The following is a 13,062-nucleotide window of genomic DNA, read 5'->3' as shown; positions in this document are numbered from 1 at the left end:
TTCCCCGCGGCCCGCGCGGCGGGGCCTGGTCTCTCCCGTCAGCGCCGGGGCTGGCGGAGCCTGACGCGGCGGCGCTCGGCCGCGTCCCGCCGCCACCAGCGGGGCTCAGCCGCCGGCCTGAGGGGACGCCTCGCCGCCGGAGCCCCCTCTCCCGTCCCGGGGCGGGTTGCGGTGCGTCCGGAGCCCCTGGGCCTGCGGCAGGTGGATGCAGCCGGTAGCGTGGCGGAGGGGCGCTCCTTGGCCGCTGCGTTTCCCGAGATCGGTGGCGATAACGTGTTTTCTGGCTGGGTGGTTGTGCTGCGGAGCGGAAACTTTCTCCTGTGTTTAAATTTGGTTTTGTAGCTTTGATACTTTGCTGGTTGGTGTGCTGGTGTAGTCCAGTGAACAGATGAGTGGACATGGGTTTTTTGTTAAGTTGTTTGTTTTTGTTTTTTTTTTCTCTTCCCCGTAGCAAAGATCACATTATAAAATTTTATATGTAAGATTATAGTGTTTGAACTGTATTTATGATTAAAAAAACCCAGCGATTTAAGTGCAAAAATAAAACTTAAGGTGATGATGTTGATAAATCAGGAGGATGCATCACCTCTAATTAGAGCTTCTCTAAGTAGTCATAACAATTTTGGTATTATTTTCTTTTTTTTTTTTTTTTTTTTTTCCTGGGCTTAATCCTGCTAGTTCTGCTTACACAGGCTGGAATTTATTATCCTTTTGTGACTAATAAACTTGCTCATTTGGATTAGTTGAGCAGCTAACTCATGTAAATATTCCTAGCTTGCAAAGGTAGATGGAAGAAAAGTATCAGAATTTAGTTGTTTCTTATTGACAGCTAATACACAAGGGGTATTTTTGTTTGGTTTTGCTTTTTGTTTTTAATTTGTTTTGTTTATCCCTATTTGCAAATGGATTGAGGTCCTGTAGAGACTTTTTCTGGTCTGTTGTGTTGCAATTTTTTGTATTCTGATAGAAAACACAATTTCCCAAAAAAGTAGGAATTAGACAGCTTTAACATTATTATCTCTGATGTTCTAGTCCAGCAGTCTCTGGGGAAGCCTGGTGTTGTAGTTGTGTGTTTGCTGGGTCATCTGTTGCACCAACAGGAGGCCTAAACAAAAGCAACATGTAAACAAAAGTAAAAACCTTATTGTTTTTGCCTTTTTGCATATTGCCTTTTAGAATGAAACCTGTCAACCATGGTGCTAAGAGGAATAAATACATCTAATCTATCAGAGGAAATTGAGGGGTCTTGATTTTGAGATAAAGTGATTGTCAGGGAACAGTCCCAATTTGCAACTTTGTCACAGTTCCTGGTTTTGGTGGCTGTGGCACACTCCTTCAAGGCTGAGCATGTCCTGCTTTGAAACACCTGTCAAAGTCCCATTTTCAATTAAAATAAAAGTGAGCTGGGTAGTTTCGTGAAGGATATAACTTTATTTTTCTATGAATGAGATGTTATTCAGCAGGTTAAGGTGGACTCACTGGAAATTGAGGGAGTTGTACCCCCGTCGTTGGTGTTGCGTGTTGCAGCACCCCCTCTAGAGTAGCTCTTGGAGCCTGTATCTGCTGATGCATGTGGCAGGCTGTTTCTTGCTTCTTTTGCCCTGCTACTCAGATTTAAATCTGGTCAAAGAGAATTCTGTTACGTAGTGGAGAACAATATTTTTCAGTTTAGCAAGGATACTGTTGCATACTCTTAAGTACCAATATTTTTGTGATACTTTATACTAAATTTCTAAGTGATAATTCAAGATGTTGATATGTCAAGATGGAAACTAGTTTCCTTTCAACTTTAATAAACAATTTACAAAAATTATAAAAATTACCTTGTCTCCTAAGTTCTATGTTGTCGAGGTTGGACAAAGAATTGACTCTTCAGTACTATTCACGCTGTGAGAGGACCTGTACAATTAATGTTTTGGGGTGTTTTTTTCCTGTGTGGAGAAATGACAGACTAGCTAAGTTTTTAAAATAGCTTTACTTTTAGAACTAGATTTCCTAAAATCATGGTTGTTCCCAATACAGTTTTGTGACTTGACTTGTAGAAGAAATTGTATGTGAAGATATTTAATGATTAAACTTTGATATGTTGTATGAGTCTCAAAAAAAGCTTTAAAAATTATCTTTTTAAAACTCTTCTGTTAAGATTTAGCCTCTTTAGAAACTATTACATAGATGAAAAATTACATAAACTTTTTTTTTCTTTCATAGACAATGATTTGCAAGGAACAAATAGTTCAGGATCATTGGGTGGTCTTGATGTTCGTAGAAGAATCCCTATAAAGCTTATCTCAAAACAGACCAATAAAACCAAACCTGCACCTCGAACTCCAAGAAATATGAACAGGATGCCTTCAAAGACACAAGCTGGTGATGAAGGTAAATTAATATAAATAGTAGAGCTGTAGTAGGGAAGCATATTATTATTCAGCAAGAATATTAGTATATTCAAGCATGTTATTATTCATTCAAGACTTTAATCAGTCTTGGAATCCAAGGTTCTGTCCAAGTGCAAGCTTTCTCAAATTTGCTGGTACTGCTGCACTATAGGGATTAAATGGTGTACGTTTCCAAAACAAGCTGTCTTACTATTTTGCCTGTATTTTGGGTCCAGCAGTTAAGAAGTGCTGCACATTTCTTGATGATTTCAGTATAGAGTGACACACACTCTTAATAGCAGCCTGTGTCAATTAGGTGAGTGTTGTGGTTGGCTCCCGTCTTTCTTCGCTTTGTTCTTTCCACAGAAGAATTTGATTATAACGAAGAGGAGCGATACGAATGCAAAGGAGGTGAAATGTTTGGCAATCAAAGGAGATTCCCTGGACCCATTTTTTGGGACTATAAGGTAAAGTCATGAATGGGAAGTTGTGAGTCTTTGTGAATCGTACCAAACTGTAGGTAACCCTGCTAGATACCTTGAATAAAAGTGCTTCCATTACTTTTGACTGACCAGAAATACATTCTCTGCTTTCTCACATTTGTGGTGCTTTTGCTTCCTTCTTAACTAATTCAGAAATAAGGGGGGTGTTGGTTATAATTGAAATGAGAATCTTTAGTGATATTGGGTTTTGTTGTCCCACCCCCTTCTCTATCCTATCAGATAAACTTGCTGGGGGAAAAGGATGATACACCGGTCCATTTCTGTGATAAGTGTGGATTGCCCATCAAAATGTATGGACGCATGGTGAGTGAAATTATCAGTGGAAGATGCAGCCATGGTTTTCCTTTAGGTTAAATTAGACTTTACTGTGCCTCTGTGAGGGTACTAGAGGTTAGTGATTTCAGCAGGCCTCTGCATAAACAGCAGGAGAGTATCAGGATGGAACTGGGGCCTTCACTGCTGAAGCGTTTTAGTTCCAGCTGTCTGGCTGATTTCACTTTATTCCCTAATTTAATATAGTGAGCTTGAAAAACGTTAAACAAAAAAAAAATTAAAACACCATCACCAACAAAAAAACCTTCAAGTTCAGTGTGTTTTGACCTTACACGGCTTAGCTCTAAAAATACACTCTTTGTCTCAATTAAAAGACTTTTAGTGAAGTTAGAAAACAGTTTGCCTTTATATCCCTTTAAAATTACTGTAACAAAATCCCTAAGCATGATGTAACAGGCTTCAGGATCTGACTTAATGACAGTCAATGTTTTTAAAATGCCTTCCTTGCCAGCAAGACAAGTGTAGATTGCATATGCAGCTTCTGTAAATGTTTGGTGTTGGTATTATTGCAAGACTTAAACTTTTGTATGTATGTTTTTGCAAATTCTTGAAAGAAAACCCAAACAAACCTACCCCCAAAAACCCCAAACTCAAGGGAAACTCTTTTAGGAAGTTTCTGTGCAAAGATGCTGTAAACTGGCAGCTACTGCTGTGCCTGTTCACCTCATAGGTAGCTTAGTTGCTTATATTATTAGAAATTGTGTGCTGGAGGGAGGAACTGTGTTTTGCAAAATGACATAGATTCTTACTTCCAATGTCTTAACAGAGCAATTTTTTTGGTCTCTAGATACCTTGCAAGCATGTTTTCTGCTATGACTGTGCTATACTACATGAGAAAAAAGGAGACAAGATGTGTCCAGGGTAAGTTATCTCAAGATTTATTATTAAAGGAAATGTAGGAAAATAACTGAATATCTCATTTCAGATACTGTATTAACATGGTCCTTATTTATGTCCATTTAGCAGAGGCAGTAGAGTATTCTTTACTACACCGCTTGGTTAGTTTTCTATACCATATTTTGGGATTGTATGAGAACAGTGTTTACTTTGCTGTTGAAGTATTTGTGTAGATAACCTGATATTGGTCTAATTTGAAAAGGAATAAATGACTTAAGTTTAATTTACTTAGAGTGATTCTTGGTAAGTCTTAATGCACAGAAGGCATTTGTGATGCTATTTATAAATTTCTACCTCATGAAATTTTTATGTTCTTTCATAGTTGTGTTTGGAGACTTAAAAGCTAGATAAACTTCAAAATCAATTAAATGTTTCTTTTATTGCTACATCAAAGGAAAAAAATTGTCAGTTCTAATTTGGGTAATTATGGTAAACTGGTGGACTTTTAGGAAAAAAAAAAAAAAGCAGATTGAGCTCTCTGTGATGACAGTAAACTGATATTCTCTTCTGGTTTAGCTGTAATGAACCTGTGCAGCGAATCGAGCAGTGTGTCCGAGGGTCTCTCTTCATGTGTAGCATTGTTCAGGGCTGCAAGAGAACTTACCTGTCGCAGAGGGACTTACAAGCTCACATCAACCACCGCCACATGAGAGCTGGGAAGCCTGTTACTCGTCCTCCCATTGAGCCTGTACATCCTCCTATTGCTCCGCCGCCTGCCGAAATCCCTGAGCGTTTCATAATGCCACCAGAGAAACATCATATGAGCCACATTCCGCCAAAGCAACACATCATGATGCCACCACCTCCTTTACAGCATGTGCCACACGAGCATTATAACCAGCCACACGAAGACATCCGTGCGCCTCCTGCAGAGCTGTCGATGGCTCCGCCGCCACCTCGCCCAGTCAGCCAGGACACCTTCCGCATTTCAACCAGAAAACACAGCAACTTAATAACTGTCCCCATTCAGGATGATTCAAATTCAGGTGCTCGAGAACCACCTCCGCCAGCCCCCGCACCTGCTCACCATCATCCTGAGTACCAGGGTCAACCAGTGGTATCGCACCCTCATCATATTATGCCTCCACAGCAACATTATGCACCGCCCCCACCACCACCTCCACCAATAAGCCACCCACTGCAGCATCCTCCCCAGGCAGCAGGTACTCCTCACATGGTATATAGCCAAGCTCCTCCACCACCAATGACCTCTGCTCCTCCTCCAATAACCCCTCCACCTGGACATATAATTGCCCAGATGCCACCATATATGAATCATCCTCCTCCAGGACCTCCCCCTCCTCAGCACGGGGGCCCCCCCGTAAATGTAAATGCACCCCCTCCCCATCACTATAATCCTAACTCTTTGCCACAGTTCAGTGAAGATCAAGGAACTCTTAGTCCCCCTTTCACACAGCCTGGGGGAATGAGTCCAGGGATATGGCCAGCTCCAAGGGGGCCGCCTCCACCTCCAAGGATGCAAGGGCCTCCTGCTCAGGCCCCGCTTCCTGGACCACACCACCCTGATCAAGCCAGGTACAGACCCTATTACCAATGATACGAGCAATTGTATGAATAGAGAGTGCTATGAAGAGGATAAAACTATATACGACAACCTTTTAATTAATTGTTTCGGGATTATTTTGTTGTGTTTTTTTTTAAATACTGTCATTTTGACTGTAAGACATTTTGGGGGTTGAATCTTAAATGATTTTTAAGCCTTGGCTGTAGGACTCTGACTTCAAATATTCTGTAGTGCTAAAATGAGTGGCTTAGTAGACCACAGTTGCATTTTAACAGAACTTCTGTCTCTAGTGTGGCTGAATTGTCTTAAGATGAACACTTGTAATATTATTTCCTGGAGAACATGAACACGTGTTGTACCATTCTGAATATTTTTGTTAAATCCAGTGTTTAGTTTCACTTGTGATACGTTTTTGTTAACCTGTGTACAATAATTAAATTGAAATATGGTTGTAAAAGTGGTGGGTTTTTATATGAAGTTAACACAGACATAGTTCTGGATCACCATTTCGGCACTGACACTTTCCGAATGGGCAGCATAATGAAATATTAAGGGAACTTTAATATTTCTCCTACTAACAATTACCATAACTTATGATTAATTCAGCCTATGGTGAAATCGTGGCACTAGAAATCAGACGTGCAGAATACTGCGTTTTGGCTTTTTCTTTCTTTTTTTTTTTCCTTTAAATTCATGCAGTGAGATAAATCTATCAAATATAGCTTTGGGCATGACGTGAAACCATGTATTGAGGGTTTTGGTGGGGGTTGGTTGGTTTGGTTTTGGTTGGGTTTTTGGGTTGGTTGGTTTGTTTTAAAGCTAGTTTTAGTTCAGAAGGTTCTGTTTACATGTACACTACTCACGAGTTAACTGTGTTTATCTATGGCGTGGAAGTGGCTGTGAATTGGCTTGCCATGTCTGTGAGAAGCAGATTATTTTTGGTAGAGAAATGGTATTTGCCTCTGTCACTTCATATAATGTACAGTAGGAAAACATCCCATTTAGATAACCTGAAAGAATTGGTCTGAAACCCCGTATGTAGATGTAAAGGAATAAAAAAGCTACATGTCATTTATCTGTTTAAATTCTGTGATACAGATTTAATTAAACAGACAATATTTAGGTATTTTGTTTTGCTTTTTTTAAAAAAGTAGCAATGTTAACAGGCCCTCAGGTCTGTTTTGGCCCAAAATTTATGTTTTATGAGCATACTTTTTTGAAAGAGAAATGTAATAAATATAAAATGAGAATGTTCTATTTTAGTGCAGCTGGTCGCAGAACTGGACAATAATAAGACAATGCTGTCTGTTGTTCAGAGTGCTTCTCTTTGCAGTTCTAATCACTGTTAGTGCTGAACGCTTGTTTTTTCAAAATGCCACATTTCTAGCAGTGGTGCTTTTAGATGAAGAAATCTTGTGGTTTTTTCCAAGGTTTGCAATTTCCTACTGTTCTTGAATAATCTGAACCATTTTAAAGTCTCAGTGTTACTATTTATTTTGTAAACTTTTTTCCCTGATAAATTTATGAAAGAGCTTTGGCAGTGTGACATTCCAATTTTTTTAATTTTACATGTAAGCCGCATAATTTTAATTAACACTGCAGGGGCTCTTTAAATTTATTCTCTGTCCTTGACTGCTGTTGATTTCCTTGTGACCATGGGCAAATCTTTTAGATTACCTTTCAAATAAACACTTCTTTAGAGAAGTGCAAATAAATTCGGGGGTATACAAATTGCTAGTAAGTGTCAATTGGGTCAAAGTCTGCTTAGCTGTAATATGCGTCTTTCTAAGACACGGTTCTTTGGTTTGCTTTCTCTGAAAAATAAATCCTTTTAAATCACACTGGTGAAGAAGAGGCTGATTGTGATAGTGTGTTATGGTATGAGGTTGGTTGAAAAGTAAATGTTTCAGTGTCAATGAGGGTGAACATGACTCTCCCGGCGTTATTTTGTTTCAGTAACTTACAATAAACACATGAGGAACGTTTAAAGATCCCCTTTTGTCATTGTTAAATGGTTTGGTAGGAGGTAGGCTTAAGCATGTTTATATTACAGCATATAACTTCATCTGGGGGGAAATCTGCATGTCTGGTTAATGCTCTTTGACTCTGCAAAGCCAAACTTAGGTGTGACGTACCTGTTTGAAACAGACCGGGTTTATGAGGGCACCAGTTGACAGGCTTTTGTGCAGGGAGGTGCATCAGCGTCACCAGTGTGCTCTGGTTTGGAAAACAAGACATTGTGAAATCAGCTATTCCCTGTCAACTGCAGGTGGTAAAGAAATAGGGCAACTCTTTCCATCATGCTAGTTTTCAGAAATAAGTCAGTTATATACTTTTATTATATGTTACCCAGTCTGTTGTGAAAGAGATGAAGGGTTCAAACTTAATAATTCTGGGTCCAGGGCTATTCTTGAAGTTATCAATAAAGTGCTTTTTTGAAAATGCTGGGACAGTTGAATTTAATAAGGGAAAACAGCAGTCTTTGCTCTAGCAAAAAGCACGAATGATAAATGTCACTGTAGAGAAGCTGTGAGACTTTTTTTCTGTTTATATTTGAGGCAAAGTTGACATGTCATATGGACAGTGACATATTGCCGAAAAAAAAAGAAATTGGTGGGACTGAAAAGTCAACTTATGTAGGCAGGGCTTGGGTCAAATTTCTGTCTTGTGTAGGAAGACCTAAATCCATTTTCTTTATTAAGTCTTAGGGATACCTATGTAATTAAGGGGACTGTGGATGCTTTCATATTTATAAACTTAAAAAATGGCTGCATTGGTCAAAACCTTATGTTAACAGTATTTTTAATTTGTTTACGGTGTTTTGGGGTTGTTTTTTGTTGTTTTTATTCAGTTGGTTGATTGGGGTTGTTCTGCTGAATACCTGGTCATTTCAGTGGGAAGTTCAGAAATGCCATATATTGTACTTCATTGTGTAATTGATAGAAATGGTGAGATGTGCTTGCAAGTTCTTTGGATTCCTACTTATTTTGTCCTGTAAAGACAAGCATTTGATGTTTATTTTGAGTCCCCATCTGTGGCAGTGATCTCCCTCCCGAGGCATCGCCGAGCAGATCTTGAGGTTGAAAGAGAACCCTGACATTTGAATTTGTCAGCCATCGTAGGTTCCTCTAATAATGTCACATAAGGGAATGAGAAGGCGTTTGATGGTGGTTTGTGTCCACCATGGAATGAATGAAAGGACACCAGCAGACAGCCTGGAAACATCTGAGCTTTAGATGCTTGTCTCCTTACACTTTATCTTCAGTTCCATCTATAACTTTGCTTAAAGGATTGCCTGCAACCATGCATGCTTTACAACCAGCAGGCTAATGGCATGAATGTGTACTTTGTTTGGTGGGGTTTTTTTTAAATGCTATTAACATAAAGATCGGATACCTAAATGTGTTAAGTGATATTTTTCATGCCTTTGAAAAAAGAAGAAAAAAGTTAATTATTTTTTAAAACCCTGATCCAAGCGAAGGAATTTCCACTTTTTTTCACTTACTGCTCTCAAAGGAGTGTCAAATTCCGTGTGTTAAAAAATAAAGTGGAAGTAACACGTGTTCATTCCATATTAAGAGTTTGCACACCTAGCAAGGGAGTAAAACAGTCCCCTGTATTCCGTGGAATCAGGTGTTCCCAAAGGCACGTTTTTGGATATGCTCTCTGTGGGTCGAGTCTGAGCACACCTCTCTGTTCTTAAAACGTTTCCTGCTCTGTCTGATTTTGTGGTGTTTCTCTCCGCACCCATTGCCGTGTTGCTGACAAAAGCATCCACGGGGTCACATCAGAAGGTGCTGGTGAGCCTGGGAAACGGGAGGAGCACGGGGGGTTGCAGTTGCAACGTGATATAGAGCGTATGGGAAATAAGTTTGAACTTTTCCTGTTCATATATATGACGCTAAAGGGTCCAGTGGAACAGAGAAATGCGCAAAGTTTATATTCGTTTTCATCCTAACTACATTTCTAAAGGAAATGTAAGTATTCCACAAGTTGTATTTCCCCTGATTTTTATTTTTTGTTTTATGGTGTTAATTCTTAGCAATTGTTAAATCATCTTTATATAGTAATGGTGCCTTCACAACTGTGAGGTGTTACATTCACAGGAATGATTCATACGGAGCAGTTCATAAACTGAACTACCTGCATTTGTTTGGGCAACGTGAGTGAGAAGAATGAAGTTTAAGGCTCCTTTTAGTCTTGACTTAGCCATGAGACAGAGTGACTTCAGAAACATTTCCTACTCTGAATTGTATGTCCTTGTTCTCTAAGTATGGGGCGTTAATTTGTTGAGGACTTTTTTTGAAAATTGTTTTCCGTTTTGACTCCGTTCATGAGTACAAGAGATTAAAAGATTGAAAAATCCAACATACACCCAGAAAGGTGGGGGTGGAATAGTAGCAGGAAGCTGGTGAGTTAGCTCCCTTATCTTGAAACTTCGATAATTAATTTTAATAATGGAATGCAAGTGATTCCTGAGTGCTAGTAGGACTGATTGTAATACACCACTTCTGTTAATGGAGAGTGATAATGTATGCAAGCGGGCAGGAATGCTTCTGGTTTTATGTAGTAGTTTCACAAAAGAACTTCAGCCTACGCTGCTTAAAAAAACCCCAAATGAATAATTTTAAATGGATGTGAGTATGTGTCAGTCGACAAGACTTTTCTTCATTTTTTATTTGTGAAAACCAATGCTTGAACACAACTCCAAGATAATTTATGGTGAATTATTTCCTATACTAAATAAAATCATATAAGTACTAATGAGAGTTCCTGCACTTGTTCTTTGCCTGGATCAGGTAAACTTTCTGGCATTTTCTTAGCAGAAAGGAGAAGATGCATAAAGAAGAGTGAGAAAAGAAAGCTGTCCACACTTAGCACAGGGATGAGGAGTAGAGAACTGTTAGTGACATTTCTCCCCAGTAAAGAAGTGCTTAAAGATACTTTTTCCTTAATAGACACTTAGTTTGAAATTGAAAAAAAACTGTGCATGTTATAATGCTGTCTCCGTTGGGCCCAAGACCTTGAATAACTAATGACTTTGGATATTTTTGTCTGTATTTCCCACAGGCAATCTATTCTGCACCGTAGAAGTGAAAACCAGGCTTGAGAGTAGGTCTGAGCATCGCAGGCTCCACAGCCTCTGTATTTTCCATCCCTTCTGCTGGCTGTGAAATGCCTGTCAGTAAGTCACCGCGCTTCTGCGCTGTGCTGAGGAGAGGCAGGCTCAGGATATGTGATGGTGAACTACCATGATACCTGGCAGCTCTCCACTAAGAAAACAGGTACGAATGAAATTATCCTTTTAGCTTATTCTTGAGTAAAATATTAAATGGTGTTGCTCTAACTGAGCAGCAACAGTGCCCAATGGAGGACCAGTAAACGTCCAGGTTTCCAAAGGTCCCTGTCTCAAGAACGAGCCACTAAATCTGCATTGTTGTGACATCCCACAACAGCACAAGATTGTCTTTGCGACAATCTGCATTAGGGTAAACGGCCCAGAGAAACATTGGTATTAGGGTAACAGAGAGTTGAATGCAAAAATAACCAGTACCTGGCAGGGGAAATCACATAAAGCATCAGAAATACAATGCTGCTGTTGTCAACATTAAAAAAAATAAGGAGTGGAGTGATTGAAGAGGATGGCAAGTGACTGGTAGGGATGTGTGACTTGGGAGTGCATGACTCTCTGGTTAAGGCTGTCTAGGTATCACGTCCTTTTAAGAAATGGTGAACAGCTCTGGGAGGGGGATTTATGCTCTGGGGCACTGTGCTGTGTCAGAAGAGTCATCAGTATGGAAATGAATTGCTCTAAGGAGTGCAATTTAGGAAAGAATATTTTTTTCTTACCCTGAAGCCTGTCAGCAAATCCAATATGGTTTTGAAGTGCAACACGTGGTGTTCCACCAGACTGACTTGCTTCTGCTAGGGGTGTTTGCCTGAGTCTGTGTAGGTGCACGTGAGCACAGGACTGGAAAGAACAGCCTGAGTGAGAAGGTCCAGATTCCACTGGTAGGATGTGGTATCATGATTTTCAAAATATGTTAAGCCTTATCTTATAAGTCGTTTAGGCTTTTTGCTCCTCTTGCTCTAACTGGAAAAGATATCCCAGAATCTCGCCATTGTAAAAACTAGGAACTATTTCGAGTATCTAGTTTATGTTTGGCCAGTTTATGTATGTTTTTTTCTCATCTTGTATAGTCTTTCCTCTCTCTTAGGTTAAATCTCTGATGTATCTGTATCTCTTTTTGCCAGTCCTTAGGTACAGGCTTTCCATTCCATAAAGATCCTCATAGCTAATTTTCCTCATTAATTGCTGTTTGACTTCATCTTTCTTGAACTGGAGGCCTCAGTCCTGAAGTTTGGAGTATTTAGAGTGAAACGTGCCCTGAACGGTAGCACTAATATCTTCCTCATTCTGCTGGGAAAATCTGTTCTGCTATAATCTATGGAGTTTTTTGGAAAGCTGCAATTTGGTGATGTCCTGGTTGCACCTGCTCTGAGGTACTGTTGTGCTGGTTGTCTGGCACATGGCATGTACTTGACTTAGCCAGCCAGTCTGCTGTGCCACGCTCAGAGGAGCAGTGGGCTGGTTCAGCTGCCCACCATCCACCTGACGTCTGCAGAAAGCAGTCTGTCACATCTCGCTCTGATTGCCACCCAAGGCCACCTCTCCCACGCCGCTTTGGGCACATGATCAGCCACTGCAGAACCACAAATGCCTGAGTGTTTTCTGAATGCTGAACTTCTCTTACCTCAGCCTTCTAGGTCATCTCATTATTTCTGTGTTCAAAGCCTCCTCACTTTAATATTATCTTTGAGCTTGGTTTCGGTAGGAGATTTCATTGCATAACTCCAGAATTTTGAAAAAAAAACCACAACAATTAATGAAAATATGTAACAGATCAGTGCTCCCTCCACCCTGGTACTTCCCTTTCAAAGCTCCTAGTTGTCACCTCCTCTTTAGTCTAATCTGTCTTTACCTTTCAATGCCTTCAGGCATCCCATCTTCAGCGCTATTAACAATTGCCCGTTGGCGTGTCATGGAAGACTTTACTTGGGTCCAGAGGGGTGACATCTGTGTCATTTCTCTTTGGAAGCTTGGTTTTCTAAAGATGCCAGGTGAACATGGCATGTGTATATTTACCTTTTATAAAACCAGACAGCATTTCTCCCCATTTATTTCTGTCTGGTTCTCCTTCAGATTTTGTTTTGAAGTCTTGCATGCTACGGAGACAAAAATTGTGGTTCTTGTTTACCCAGAACACTTTTTCCTTCCCTTCAGCCCTTCTTGAGTACAAGTCCAAATGGACTGTTCTGGTCACCCCAGCTTGGTTAAAGTCAAAACTAGGCTTGAAAACTGAAAACTCATGTGATTTCAGAGTGCTGTTTCTTTCAGACTCCAGAGATGGCTCAGTTTTCCTCTAGG

The 13,062-nt window shown here is 40.1% G+C and overlaps 1 protein-coding gene across 2 annotated transcripts; it reads left to right on the top strand.

The window, feature by feature from the left end:
- Positions 1 to 898: 898 nt before the first annotated feature.
- On the top strand, positions 899 to 7,622 carry CBLL1 (Cbl proto-oncogene-like 1, E3 ubiquitin protein ligase). 2 transcript variants are annotated; one of them, XM_014964174.1, is made up of 5 exons: positions 899 to 2,376; positions 2,745 to 2,842; positions 3,098 to 3,181; positions 3,999 to 4,072; positions 4,625 to 7,622. In XM_014964174.1, the coding sequence occupies exons 1-5, from the start codon at positions 2,091 to 2,093 to the stop codon at positions 5,664 to 5,666; spliced, it is 1,584 nt and encodes a 527-aa protein (XP_014819660.1). In that variant the 5' UTR covers positions 899 to 2,090; the 3' UTR covers positions 5,667 to 7,622. The 2 variants fall into 2 exon arrangements, with proteins under 2 accessions (XP_014819660.1, XP_014819658.1); XM_014964172.1 differs by having other exon boundaries at positions 2,742 to 2,842.
- Positions 7,623 to 13,062: the final 5,440 nt, after the last annotated feature.

Source organism: Calidris pugnax, unplaced genomic scaffold, assembly GCF_001431845.1.
Source record: "Calidris pugnax isolate Ruff unplaced genomic scaffold, ASM143184v1 scaffold44, whole genome shotgun sequence".
Lineage (NCBI taxonomy): Eukaryota > Metazoa > Chordata > Aves > Charadriiformes > Scolopacidae > Calidris > Calidris pugnax.
The sequence above is the reverse complement of the archived record's forward strand: the minus strand, read 5'-3'. Positions and strand labels throughout refer to the sequence as shown.